The sequence below is a fragment of the Bufo gargarizans genome, chromosome 5 (genome assembly GCF_014858855.1).
Source record: "Bufo gargarizans isolate SCDJY-AF-19 chromosome 5, ASM1485885v1, whole genome shotgun sequence".
In the NCBI taxonomy this organism is placed as follows: Eukaryota; Metazoa; Chordata; class Amphibia; order Anura; family Bufonidae; genus Bufo; species Bufo gargarizans.
Genome location: NC_058084.1, coordinates 450,532,838 through 450,544,983, shown reverse-complemented (window position 1 = coordinate 450,544,983; position 12,146 = coordinate 450,532,838). Strand labels below are relative to the sequence as shown.

The 12,146-nt window shown below is 43.7% G+C and overlaps 1 protein-coding gene across 2 annotated transcripts in view; it reads right to left on the bottom strand.

Moving 5' to 3' along the window:
* Window positions 1–646: 646 nt before the first annotated feature.
* Window positions 647–12,146, bottom strand: part of TRDMT1 (tRNA aspartic acid methyltransferase 1) — a 35,762-nt gene continuing 24,262 nt past the window's right edge. For both annotated transcript variants that reach the window (XM_044294951.1, XM_044294950.1), the window contains exons 5-11: window positions 10,223–10,288; window positions 8,719–8,788; window positions 7,848–7,931; window positions 5,835–6,160; window positions 4,411–4,468; window positions 2,810–2,939; window positions 647–857 (exon numbers count right to left, since the gene is read on the bottom strand). In XM_044294951.1, coding sequence (XP_044150886.1) covers window positions 727–857; window positions 2,810–2,939; window positions 4,411–4,468; window positions 5,835–6,160; window positions 7,848–7,931; window positions 8,719–8,788; window positions 10,223–10,288 — 865 coding nt within the window. In that variant the 3' untranslated portion in view covers window positions 647–726. The remainder of the gene's footprint in view (window positions 858–2,809; window positions 2,940–4,410; window positions 4,469–5,834; window positions 6,161–7,847; window positions 7,932–8,718; window positions 8,789–10,222; window positions 10,289–12,146) is intronic.

Here is a 12,146-nt window from a genome sequence, read left to right as displayed (position 1 = left end):
GTAGACCAAAAGCCCTGGAGAGGCAAGTCTGCTAGTGCAGGTTCCATCTGTCAGAAGCCACCTTGTCGTTGGTAGATGGGCCAGACACAATTTTGATAAAAAATGTGCTCAAAGAGCTTCTAATTTTTATATAGTAAGCATAACAGTGATGCAATTTATATTTATTCATGTTTCCAGTGTTTGAATGTGTCTTTGCGCTTGGAGTAGTGTGCTGCTACTTGTAGTCCTTCTTTACTCCCCTAGCACTGGCCCACCCATGGACATAACATCTCAGGAAAGAAGAAAGAGCTGCATGGACATGGTCATGTGATCACAGCCCAGAACGGGAGACAGGATCCATAAAGATAAAAGAAATATATTACAAAATGATAGCTTGTTTATTAGGCACAATCATATTACACATTGTAGGGGCAAACACAGAAAGCCTAGAATAGTATGTGATTCGCCTTCTTGGCTCCCCAGACAATCTGTCATCAGGGTGCCTATCCTCTGCTCGTTGAGAGCAGTTACCAAAATGGGTCATCAGTTTAAAAATCAAAGAAAACCCCTTTAATAGAAGGTACAATATATTAGAACTATTGCTATTGTGGCTATGATGCTGGAAGACTACTTTACTGCTAAAGTAAAAAAAACTCTCAACACAAACTTTGAGTTAAAAATAACAAAAAAAAACTTTATTGTATAATTTATGATATTTCTCTGTATAAAATCCTTGTGGCTATGAAGTTACGTTGTGTTCTGAATGCTTCTTCGGGGGGAGAGCAGCATCAGCGCTATGAGTTTAGCAACGATGTGGACGTTCAAACTGTTCCCCAGGAGACGATATCGCTGTTTCGTGGTTATCTTCTCAGGAAAACCTAAAAGGAAAGAAGATGACAGATAATTACAACATTTTTAATACAAAATGCATGCAAAGTATAAACCTTTAAAGATGCACTCCAGGCAAAAATATGTTATGCCTAGAGAAGGGTCTGAGGGGGCGTGACACAGATTCAGAAAATTCATACACTGGCACAGACGCTATTATATGTTTAGCGCACCGGTAGATGGACCAAGGTAAACACTGAATAGGACACAGCACTTGCATAGGCGCTTTAGCCCCATCAAACAGCTGATTGCCGAGGGTGCGGCCAGAGTTAGCTCCACTCCAATCTGATACGGATATGATCTTTGAAAACCCTTTTAAAGAGCACCTGTCAGCAGGATTAACTCTATTAAACCAGCCATACTGCCTTGTAGAGTTGATCCTGCTAATTAAGATACCTGCCCTGTGAAAACAGTCTGCAAATGAGGGCTTCTATGCATCCAGGGGTATGGCCAGCACTGGAAAGCTATAGTGCACCGAGGGGCTAGGCGCCACCCTTCAGTGCACTAAACCCCTTATTTGCATAAAGTATACTATTATTTTTTTCCCTGGAATGCCGCAACCCATTTTCACAAGGCAGGTGTTTTGATCAGCAGGAACTGTATGCCTAGTATGATAGGATTGATCCTGCATGGTCACTAACTTTTCCCACAACCTTGCATAAATCAATAGTACAAGCGATCACAAGAAGCGTTGCAATATGTTTTATCAGCTGTCTTGCTATCAGGTATTGCCGATAATTGCTTTTCACGTGTCCAGGATGGGATCATCTCTACAAGAGGATCATATTACACTTGTCAATGCAAGTCTATAGGGAGGAAAGGGGGAAGGAGTAAATAGGAAATGAGAGATTGCACATCACAAGTGTTTCATACACAAAAAAGGGTCATTACTTCTCTGTAATGTCCTGCATTATCCTGGGGTTGCTTCTGAGTGAATGTTAGACAGTTTTTAAGCAATTCTCCTCTACTTTCTGTGTGCAGTGGATGGCAGCTAGTCTCCACCCACCATGTCTGAGAGCACTGCAAACTAGATGTTCAGTAAGCACAGGGGAAAACAACTAAAAAATTCCAGATACACGTGATATAATGGCCAGAAATCGCTTTATTCCTCATGTACGCATACTGTACTACTGATTAATGCAAAGTCTGTTGAAAGCTCATTGACGCTTTAAGCATTATTACATGCCTGTTAAAACGAATGGGCCGTCTGTTTACATACAGTACATGGATGCACCCTTCCCCCACTGAGAACACAGATACCTGTCAGTCCAAGCATGTATGTGTATAGCGTGGTGGGGTGGGAGGAATAGCTCTTAGCTGAATGTGTGTTTGGGGTATGGCCAGGTGTAAGTGCCAGTGCCCTGTAATTACCATTACCCCCATACAGGGCATATGGCGAGTCTATGATAGGAAAGCTGTCACAAAGAGCATGTCACCTGAAGGGCCTGCCCGATCCATGCATTACATAGACCACTGATTTTAAAGGGGTGACATGTCACTTCAGTCTGACACCATCAAATTAATGCTCTCGGTGTCAGACTGTCTGGGGCCATGCTCCACTGTCAAGGAAATGGGTAACACACACAATTTATTCACCCATTTTCAGAAGGAATAACAGAAGAACAGTTATAGAGTTATAACTCGTGTAAACGTTATCCTGCATGCCTGGCGCCGCTAATCAAAGTGAAGAGGGAGCGGCAGTTGCAGAGAGAGCAGAGCCTCTAGGTGTAATGGCAACGCCCCCGTTGCTCCTGGAGGCTCATTTGCATATATTAAAAACATCATCTTTCTCAGCAATGCGGGCACATATGAACATAGGACCAACACAAATGCCTTCAGCTGCCAAGCGTACATGTAACAGGTCAGCCAGTTTCATATGTAGAAATCTGCTGACAGGTGCCCTTTAAGGAGCTGGACATGAAGAATACTTCACGCCACGTACCAAAAGATGCTGGGAATCCGTGAAGATTTGCGATTTCTCTCGGCGTGAAGTATCTCAGTTTTAGTGTGGACAGTTTAGCAAGCTTCTCCTCGTCAGACAATGCCTCCAGTGACTTATACGCTGAACTAATCTGCATGAAAAAGGAGAAAGATCAACAGAAGCATTCACCGGCCAGTACATAAGTCACAGGCTGCAGTAAAGAAGCCCCTTATTGACTGGCAGATTCATGTGGATCCAGCCCAACAGGCAGGCGCAGTGTTTGTGGACGCTGCAGAGACATTTTTTGCCCACTTGGCTGAACATTTCACTCATGCCTTTCATGAGAGCGCTATTGTCCAGAAGTAATAAAGCGCACAGTGACAGGCGGGTCCTGGCTGCCAGCTCTCCGCACGCCGGGGAAAAAACTGCAAGAGTTCTGATGCTGTTTTTCTCATTAGTGTATGATCTGTACTGGGGGGTACACAGGCTTCATATGTAAAGTCCCTTATATCAGGCATCCACCAGACCAGATAGGTGCCAGATTATCAGATATTATGGAGTACTGGAAGGACTTTCAGGCTGCTCAAGGGAATCTGTCACCTATTTCTACCATCTGTAACCAATGCCAGTGTACACTAGCGCTATACATCCGGCAGGGAACAGCCTGCCCGGATCTCTTTGCGTTCCGGCACTGCCTGAAGTTTGTAAATCATCACCCGGCCCCATTTACTATACTGGGGACTGGCTGAGGACCGGCCGCAACCCGGCAAATATGCCGAGAATCGGCCAGGAGAAAACAGATTATGAACAATATGCAAATTAAGCCTAAAGTGCCCAGCAGCACCTCCTCAGTTTCTGCCAGTACCATCCCCATGTGCTCACAACTCTGTCCCCTCGGCCTGCGACGTCACTAGGCCCCTTGCCCTCGACATCAGCTTCTTTCTGTAGTGAAATCTCGCACAGGCACAGACTGCACACTGCCTGACATACAGTGAGAAGCTGACGTTGTGAGCGGAGGGGAAGGGGGATTAGTGATGTTGCAGGCCGAGGGGACAAGGATGTGAGCGCAAGGGGGAAGTACTGGCAGAAACTGAAGAGACGGGCTTGGGTCATTTGAAATATTGATATTGCCCTGCGGGGCACTTTGGGCTTCATTTTCATATTGTTTAAAGTTCATTTTCTGGAGGTGAGTAATGGAAATAATGAAAGGCCCCTTTACACTGCCCCAATGTTCGGGTAGATTATTACTAAGGGGCGTTCGTACGAACGCTTGTTAGTGATAAACCGCCATTTTAAAGGTGCTGCCTATTAACCAGTGAGCAAGTGCTTCGATTGATCGTTGATCCATTGTTCTCATGGAATTTAAATCCTTTTCAGAGGTGTCAGGCGTATTCCTCTCTTCCTGCTGAAAAGAAACGCATGCTCGGCTGAGCCAGGCATGCATGTGCTGCCGCTCCATTCATCATTATGGGAATGCCTCGGTGTGCTCGGCAGATACCTATTCACTATCCGCAAGATAAATCTTGGGACAACCCCTTTAATTGCTATTTTACAATGGTAGATCATACGCTGGGTCTAGGAGGATAAGACAGAATAACAGGTACAAAACTAGAAATCCAAACCTCTACATCTGTGGCTGTCTGAAGAATCGAACCTGTTCCCTCCACGTAATGCCCGTACCTAAAGTCAAAACAAGACTTCAGTCCATTTGTCATTTTAGGGGTCAGCCAAGCTTGTAGACTGTTACCAATGACAACAGAAACAAATGAAAAGAGAGCTCATATTACCAAAAATATATAAATTTTATTGTCATATGTTAAAATAACAAAAAGAAGAAAAATAGATAAATACATAAGATGCCGTAAAGCAAGGTGATGAGGGCGGAGAAAAAACAGAGCGCCACCCTGGGAGGAAAAGTACACACGGAAGGAAACATAAAGAAATCAGAATACAGTCATGTCTAACATGGGAAAGAAGAATCCTGGGTACAGTGCCCAACCCATGGAATGAATTATAGATGGTAAAATGCAATATCAGGTAGAGCAAGGTCAGCTCCTGCATCCCCACTGGAAACAATTGCAGAAGTAAGTGGCATAAGGGACAAAGTGTAAGTAGACACAAATGACCACACAACCAGCGGGGGGCCGGGGGGACCAGAGCTCACCTGAAAGAACCGTGTGCAAAAAGACCCAGGGTGGCGCTACCCCAACGCGCGTTTCGGCGTGCCTTCGTGCCGAAACGTGACGAAGGCACGCCGAAACGCGCGTTGGGGTAGCGCCACCCTGGGTCTTTTTGCACACGGTTCTTTCAGGTGAGCTCTGGTCCCCCCGGCCCCCCGCTGGTTGTGTGGTCATTTGTGTCTACTTACACTTTGTCCCTTATGCCACTTACTTCTGCAATTGTTTCCAGTGGGGATGCAGGAGCTGACCTTGCTCTACCTGATATTGCATTTTACCATCTATAATTCATTCCATGGGTTGGGCACTGTACCCAGGATTCTTCTTTCCCATGTTAGACATGACTGTATTCTGATTTCTTTATGTTTCCTTCCGTGTGTACTTTTCCTCCCAGGGTGGCGCTCTGTTTTTTCTCCGCCCTCATCACCTTGCTTTACGGCATCTTATGTATTTATCTATTTTTCTTCTTTTTGTTATTTTAACATATGACAATAAAATTTATATATTTTTGGTAATATGAGCTCTCTTTTCATTTGTTTCTGCTATTTCACTCGGGAGCTTTTACCGAGTTATACTTTAGGTGTATCCCCTGTGGCTACCAAGGGTGGGCATTGTTCCTTACCCGCCCTGGGGATATCCTGGGTCATTTTTGTTTATCTGTTACCAATGACAACCAGCAGAATAGTGAGTGCTGCTCTGGTGTGTAATACAGGACGTATGTCAGGATCAGTATCAGATAGGTTACCCAACTTTTTATGAAATGTATATATTTATAACCAGTAAAATGGTTCTGAAAGGTCCATTGTATGGACCATCTGGGCCTCTGCCTCTACATACTGTACATGAGAATAGCTGGAGTACACACTCACCCTTTTGTGAAGCAAGTTGACCTTCTACAAGTTGGTCTAACAATATCCAAAATCAAAGCATATCTCAGTAAGGACTTTGGGGGGAGAAGGTACTGGCTGATCTCCACGTTCTCTTCCAGAAAGTCCTGCAGTATTTGTACAGAGGGGTCATTGTCCTGATTCATTTTTCTTTCGAGCTGCTCAGCGGTTTCTAGTTTGTACAGAATGGCTCCTTCGGGGCATTGTTCGTGGTTTCCAGGACTGTTTTCATCTGCATCTGTCTGCAAGTTTTCCCCCAAACACAGAGAACTGCTTGATCTATCGGTGCATGGAAAGTCTTCAAGAATCTAGGAGAAGAGAAAACAAAAACTTTGGTCACAGAACTGTTCTTAAAGGGGCTGTCTGAGTTATAGAAAAACTCGGACAACCCCTGAAAACGGTCTAAAATAAATGATGAATGGATACTCATGTGTTTTCTCCTCAGTTTCTTTGAATGTTGTGCTTTGGTCCTTCTGCTGCTGATGTCATCTTCTTGGCTGCAGCAGTGACATTCCATGCACAAGTCCCCGCTGCATGAGAAGTCTCTGCTGAGGCCAATGACTGGATGCAGTTGTGACCTGTGTGCACAGAACGTCGCTGCTGCAGCCAGAAAAACAAAGAGCAGCGGACCGGGGAACAGCACAGGAAGAAGCAAAGGAAGAAAACAGGCGAGTACACATTAATTAGTTATTTTACGCCGTTTACAGGGGTTGCCCAAGTTTTTAAATAACTTGAAGAAACCCCTTTAAGGCTTTGTTCACATCTGGATTGAAGGATAAGTTTGGGCTCTCACTAGCAGAGGCTGCCATATTTGATGGGAAAAACAGCGCTGTATGCTACTGCCATGGACACTGCGAGTAACCTGGTGGACCTCATTGTAATCAATGGAGTCCCTCAGGGCAGTGCTGGTGTCCTCCATACGATGGTCCCAGCAAAGCATTAGAAATGGAAGCCACAACACATGTGAACACAGCCTTACAACTCATTATATTTGTGCATATGTCTTTAAATAGAAAACAGTAATGTTAAAGAGGGTGTCTGTCTAATTAGGGCAACACCCCAAAACAGTGCTCTGGAGATCAACTTGTAGGCCAGCAAGGAAAGGGGCCCTATCCTAGACCACCATGGAAAAAAATATCAAAGTGGTTTTCTGGGACTTAAATAGTGATGACCACTGCTGAGGTCATCAACTCCAGATTGGTGGTTGTCTGACACCTGGTACCTCCATCGATCAGCTAAAAGAAGGAGCCACAGAGCAATACACTGTAGTGGGAAGTGTACTGCAAGCTCAGTCCCATTCTAGTGCCAGGAGTTGGGCCCCCACCGATCTAATACTGATGACCTATCCCATCAAGATTTAAAGAGGTTTTTCTAAGATTTTCGAACTGGATAGGTCATCAGTATCCGATCGTTGGTGGTCTGACACCCGGGGGCCCCACCGATCAGCTGTTTGAGAAGGCAGAGGCCCTTACAGTAGCACCCTAGGTCATGTGACATCCCATTCATCAGTCACATGACCTAGGCGCAGTACCATACCAATACTTGGCGAGCTGTGAGGAAGCCGTTGCACTACTGCGATCACCGATGCCTTCTCAAAACAGCTGATCGACGGGGGTCCCAGGTGTCATACCCCCACCGATCAGATACTGATCACCTATCCTGAGGATAGGTCATCAGTTAAAAAATCTCAGAAAACCCCTTTAACTCCTGGAAAAACCCAACCCCTCTTCTACCCAAGACCACCAGAGAATGAAATACTGACCCCTCTAAGCCAGAACAGAAAACCCATTTAGCTATACGCCACCGGACAGAAACGTTGTAACAATGCAGTGAATTAATTTTACAGCTAATTAAAGTGTAAATGTTCCTTCAATTCTAAAGATCCATCTGATGATAAGTCCGCTTTCAGCTTGACCAGGAAAATAACACAATAAGTAGATGAAGGCGGATATGTGAGTCATTTCAAGTAAAAACAAGAAAAAGTTAGCCACTTACTTTATTGTTGGCCTGAAAGGCAAACCGTTCCGCTTGAAGCTTTGCAATGAGAAAGTATCGCAGCCTCGAATTTGGGATGCCAAGCTTGTAAAATGTTAAAGTAGAGGAAGATTTCATGAGATCCCTACTATAAAACCTGGCTTTCTGTCTTTAAAACAAGAGTAAAAGCATAAGGAAACCAGTAGAAAAAAAAAAGTACATGTGTTCGCCATCCTGCAACTTGTACACTATGTTCTGCATTAAAATGCATGCAGTTAACGTCCTAGGAACTCCCCCTGATAACACATCATAAAATCAAATTCAGCTCTACTATATAGGGCACAACAGCAAATACGCCAAGCAGAAATGAACAGCTCTGCTGCAAGAGTTGATGTCGGACTGTACATCTGAAGGTGGGCAGTCTTGTACATACCTTCCTGCAACTTTACTGTAAAATCCCAACTTCCCTGTATTTACATGGCATCAACGCACAATGGCTCTCCTCCATTAGGAAACTAAAATTTCTTCTAGAGGTCACAAGAGAGACAGTTTTCTTCCCTCTGAAGCTCATTTGCATATTTTTCCTAGGGATCATTGTTTGTAACACTCCCTACACCAGTTGGATTTCAGCAAAGAGACCCCAGACCCCCGGAGAACTATATAGCATCAACGTAGATCTGCACATACAATGAGATCACATCAGTCTCAAGCCCGAGAGAGGCTCTATGGGCAGAACCACCATCTCCCGCTCAGTAACTGCATTCAGCAAGTTTCCAAATTGTAAAAAAACATGTAAAGAATAGTAGAAAAAAAGGCTAAATAAAAAATGAAAACAAAAATATTAAAGCAAATTCTAAAGATCCTACGTAGTATAGGTGAGACCTCTACTTACACAAGGTGGTGACAGCAGGAACTCCTGATAGAGGTACCCACAGCTCTCTAATGTCCTGATCAGTGTCAATCTGAATGAAGGAACGAAGCAAAAAGGTGAAGGTGTCCGTACAAACGTCTACGTGGAAAACGTGACTAGATCACTGGAAAGGCTGCCCACGATGTACTGTTGTGACATCCCCATAGAATGTGGTGTAATAGTAGGATCATGGAGGAACGACCGCTGGGGACCAAGCGGGTGGTCGGGATTGCTGCTGTGCAGGGAAATAAAACGCAGACTCTGCACGAGCCTGTCCTATTTTTGTCCTTTTTTTCGGCCAGACAGACCCCATTAAAATCAATGCGCCTGTTTTTGAAGGTTGTTTAAAGGGAACCTGTCGCCGGGATTTTGTGTATAGAGCTGAGGACATGGGTTGCTAGATGGCCGCTGGCACATCCACAATACCCAGTCCCCATAGCTCTGTGTGCTTTTATTGTGTAAAAAAAACTATTTGATACATATGCAAATTAACCTGAGATGAGTCCTGTACGTGAGATGAGTCAGGGACAGGACACATCTCAGGTAAATTTGCATATGTATCAAATTTTTTTTTTTTTTTACACAATAAAAGCACACAGAGCTATGGGTATTGCGGATGTGCTAGCGGCGATCTAGCAGCCCATGTCCTCAGCTCTATACACAAAATCCCGGTGACAGGATCCCTTTAAACAGTGTCATTAAAATCAGGGGTTAAAATTAAAGAAAAACAGAAAAACATACCTCATCCACTCACTCCTTACTAGAGGTGGTAGGACCTGACATAATGTGATGTCACGACCTGGGAATGGCAGGTCCTGGTGCCTCCACCGAGGAGCAAGTGTCCCTGCGCGTGCAAGTGGATGAGGTTTTTTTTTTGCCACTAACGAGGATGGGGTTAGTGTGGGGGGCATTATTGGACATTAATGGGGGATATTACTATGGCCACTATGAGGACATATATACAGGTGGCACTATGGAGACACAAAGCTTTAAAATCTAATGTATTGGGAGATTCTTCCATATCATCCAGAGTTTTACCAAAACTCTTAATTTTTCTCCCCCAAAAAAGCTGGGACACTCAGTGTATCACGACAGCTCCTGCGGCATCATGTGCTTGTGCTTTCCCCAGTTTGGTCTGACTGTCTTCCATCCCCCACAGTCCTGTCTCTGTGTACACTCCAGTCTATTGTACGATTCCTGACAATGCACACAATACACCGCACAACAATGGCGGCTTCTTTTCAGATTCCTATACTCTCTGCTGCATCCATTCCACATCATTAGGACCACCGCTGGCTGTAAAGGGTTCTCGTTGTTGGGGGTTTAATGCTCAAAAAGTTGAAAAAAAAAAAAAGAGCTCATTCATTCAAATGTAGTAAGCGAGAACTCTTCCTTTCAGCATGTCTCAAAGGAATCCAAACTCTATTATACATGTCTGTCTAATTTGGACAGTTATTGATTTAAAAGTGTTGAGATAAAATATTACCGTGCTTCCGAGGTTTCAAACCCTTTCACGTTCTCCAGAAGAATATAACTGGGAGTTTTCTTTAGTCTAAAAAGAATCAGAATCAAAATTGTGGGTGTTTTAGACATAACTTATAATAACTGGCACCACTAGGGGGAGCTCAGGAGCATCCTGAATACTGTTTACAAATAAAACCCAATCATAACATAGTAAACCGTAAGCTCCCTCTAGAGGTGGATGCAAGTATCTATACAAAGGATTTGGAGTAAACAGTTCCAGATGTCTTACAGAGGAGCTGTCACCTCTCCTCATGTGTCTGTTTTAGTACCGTAATCACTTGTATTCTCCATGAATTCTTGAGCATCTATTCTTATGACTCTATGTTAGACTGTTCCTTTGTTACTCCTACTAGAAGTTTATGAAAGAATTGCAAACAGCGTGCAATAAAAGTCTATCTGGGTGTTAAGAGGCGGGGTGTGTCCCTGAGAATGACTAAATTATAAATAAAATTAAAAAAAAGTATATATATATACACACACACACACACACACATATACAGAGCATACAGACACCTTGGGATTAGGCATATATATATATACAGTCATGTGAAAAAATTAGGACACCCTTTGAAAGCATGTGGTTTTTTGTAACATTTTTAATAAAAGGTTATTTCATCTCCGTTTCAACAATACAGAGAGATTAAAGTAATCCGACTAAACAAAGAAAACTGAAGAAAAGTCTTTTCAAGATCTTCTGTAAATGTCATTCTACAAAAATGCCTATTCTAACTGAGGAAAAAGATAGGACACCCTCACATGTATTCCCTCTTAAATTGGCTCAGATCTCACACAGGTATATCACACCAGGTGCACATAATTAGTAGATCGTTACTCTGCATGTTGAATGAGGCTTGCCCTATTTAAACCTCAGACATTTAGTTTGGTGTGCTCCTGACTGTTGAAGTGAGAGTGAGCACCATGGTGAGAGCAAAAGAGCTGTCAGAGGACTTCAGAAAAAAGATTGTAGCAGCCTATGAGTCTGGGAAGGGATTTAAAAAGATCTCAAAAGATTTTGAAATCAGCCATTCCACTGTCCGGAAGATAGTCTACAAGTGGAGGGCTTTCAAAACAACTGCCAACATGCCCAGGACTGGTCGCCCCAGCAAGTTCACCCCAAGAGCAGACCGCAAGATGCTAAAAGAGGTCTCCAAAAACCCTAAAGTGTCATCTCGAGAACTACAGCAGGCTCTGGCTACTGTTGATGTAGAAGTACATGCCTCTACAATCAGAAAGAGACTGTACAAGTTTAACTTGCATGGGAGGTGTGCAAGGAGGAAACCTTTGCTTTCCAAGAGAAACATCGAGGCCAGACTGACATTTGCCAGAGATAAAGTTGACAAAGACCAGGACTTCTGGAATAATGTTCTTTGGACAGATGAGTCCAAAATTGAATTATTTGGACACAACAGCAGAGGACATGTTTGGCGTAAACCAAACACAGCATTCCAAGAAAAGAACCTCATACCAACTGTGAAGCATGGAGGTGGAAGTGTCATGGTTTGGGGCTGCTTTGCTGCAGCAGGACCTGGTCAGCTCACCATCATAGAATCCACGATGAATTCTACTGTGTATCAGAAGGTGCTTGAAGAACATGTGAGACCATCAGTTAGAAAATTAAATCTGAAGCGGAACTGGACCATGCAACATGACAATGACCCAAAACATACTAGTAAATCAACCAAAGATTGGCTGAAAAAGAAGAAATGGAGAGTCCTGGAATGGCCAAGTCAAAGTCCAGATTTGAATCCCATTGAGATGCTGTGGGGTGACTTGAAAAGGGCTGTACGTGCAAGAAACCCCTCAAACATCTCACAGCTGAAAAAGTTCTGCATTGAGGAGTGGGGTAAAATTTCCTCAGACCGATGTCGAAGACTGGTAGATGGCTA